The sequence below is a fragment of the Sinocyclocheilus rhinocerous genome, unplaced genomic scaffold (assembly GCF_001515625.1).
Source record: "Sinocyclocheilus rhinocerous isolate Xijiao unplaced genomic scaffold, SAMN03320098_v1.1 scaffold31, whole genome shotgun sequence".
NCBI lineage: Eukaryota > Metazoa > Chordata > Actinopteri > Cypriniformes > Cyprinidae > Sinocyclocheilus > Sinocyclocheilus rhinocerous.
This window is the reverse complement of record NW_015638575.1, coordinates 225845-227604: the sequence shown is the minus strand read 5'-3', so window position 1 is coordinate 227604 and position 1760 is coordinate 225845. Positions and strand designations below refer to the sequence as shown.

Here is a 1760-nt window from a genome sequence, read left to right as displayed (position 1 = left end):
TGGACTAACCCAACTGTTGGGTTAAATTTTTACATTCAATTTTTAACCCAAAAGTTGGGTTAGTCCATATTTGACCCAAAGTTGGGTTGAAACAACCCCGCATTTTTTAGAGTGTATGGAAGTCTATTTGTGGCTTAAGGTTTGGTAATGTTGCCAAAATTGTGATGTATCTAAATAGTGTAGCTCACATAAAAGTCACTTTCAAACCAAGAAGCTTTCTGTTGAAATTCTAATCATGTGGATTTCTTTTGAAATGACTGGATTTTGCCCACAAAAATTTGCAGAACAACAGTAAATTGTTCCTTTAGAGTAAAAAAACAAACGTACACAAAAAATAAGGTTTTTCAAATAAAGTTGCAATTAACTGATAAATGATAAATAAATTCACAAAATAAACTTAATTAAAAAGTATCAAAAGCCACATCTTAAGATTTCAAATTTACAACAGAAGTCACTTTTAAGACAGACAAATTGTCAATCATGAAAAATAACATCACAATGGCGAGATTACCTCTACAGTTACCTTTTTATTTTATTTTTTTTAAACTCCAAGGTAGAAACAGGCATAAATCCATTTCTGAGTGAAGATATTAAAGGGGTCATATGATGCGATTTCAAGTTTTCCTTTCTCTTTGGAGTGTTACAAGCTGATTGTGCATAGATAAGATCCCTGAAGTTGCAAAGACTAAAGTCTCAAAACCAAAGAGATATACTTTATCAAAGTTAAGACTCTGCCACGCCCCCCTAAAACGGCTCGTTCTAACACGCCCAAGGAGGGGGCTTTGTAGAAAACGAAGCGTTTGAGAGAGGCAGGGCATAGAGAACCTACAATAATGTACAGTATTTGAAAAATAATGTGTTTTTTGAACATTAAAGCATGTCAACATATTCTGTTACACCAAATACACAAAATAATGATCTTTAAAAAAGCATCATATGACCCCTTTAAAGGACAGGAAAACGTAGGCATGTTTTTACCTGTCCTGTGTGGTTCACTGTAAGGGGGCGGCTGGTGCCCCTGAGCAGTGGAAGTGGACGTTAAGCCACTTGGCATCACGGCGGTGCCACACGCGCGTCTCCTCTGATTGGCAGCTACGTGGGCGGCCCTGGCTGTCGATGTACTGCGTCAGCCGGATATATGCAATGCAGGCAGCGTCCTCCCCGATGAGATGAACATGAGGATTGAGGATAGTGGTGTGCACAGGCTTGTTGTTCTTGCTCAACACTGAAAAAGTCAAACACATAGCTTGCATCTGAATACAGATGAATACATATGGTCAAAAGACAACTTATATGAATATTTATGTAGGGTAAAACAACTATACTGATAGTTAGACATGACTCACAGTGCTCAAAGTAGAACTTGTGGAAGTCCATGCCCTCGACCAGGTTCCCCAGAGCTTCAGGCTCAAAAGAGGTCAGACCAGGGTCACAGATTCTTCTATGGAACATAAGAATATGATAACAGTGTTCATATAACAAAAGTTCATATAGCATAAAAAAGTGATCATTTAATATGCTGTTCCAGATACAACTGGATATTACCAGCATTTCATGACTATATACAACATTCTCCCAAAATAACAGCAGTCTCTGTTCACAGGCTATGGGTCAGTCTGGGACTTCAGTTTATTCAAACCAACATTTTATAGGTCTGTTTCTTCATTTTTAAAGGGGTCATATGATGTTGCTAAAAAGAACATTATTTTGTGTATTTGGTGTAATGAAATGTGTTTATGCGGTTTAAAGTTAAAAAAACA

At 37.3% G+C, this 1760-nt stretch overlaps 1 protein-coding gene across 1 annotated transcript in view; it reads right to left on the bottom strand.

Annotated features, from left to right (window-relative positions):
- The window catches only part of LOC107749861 (calcium/calmodulin-dependent protein kinase type II subunit gamma-like), an 86081-nt gene that overhangs the window by 3269 nt on the left and 81052 nt on the right, over nt 1-1760 (bottom strand). Inside the window, exons 20-21 of the mRNA XM_016565069.1 lie at nt 1347-1441; nt 979-1225 (exon numbers count right to left, since the gene is read on the bottom strand). Of these exons, the coding sequence (XP_016420555.1) occupies nt 993-1225; nt 1347-1441 (328 nt within the window). The 3' untranslated portion in view covers nt 979-992. The remainder of the gene's footprint in view (nt 1-978; nt 1226-1346; nt 1442-1760) is intronic.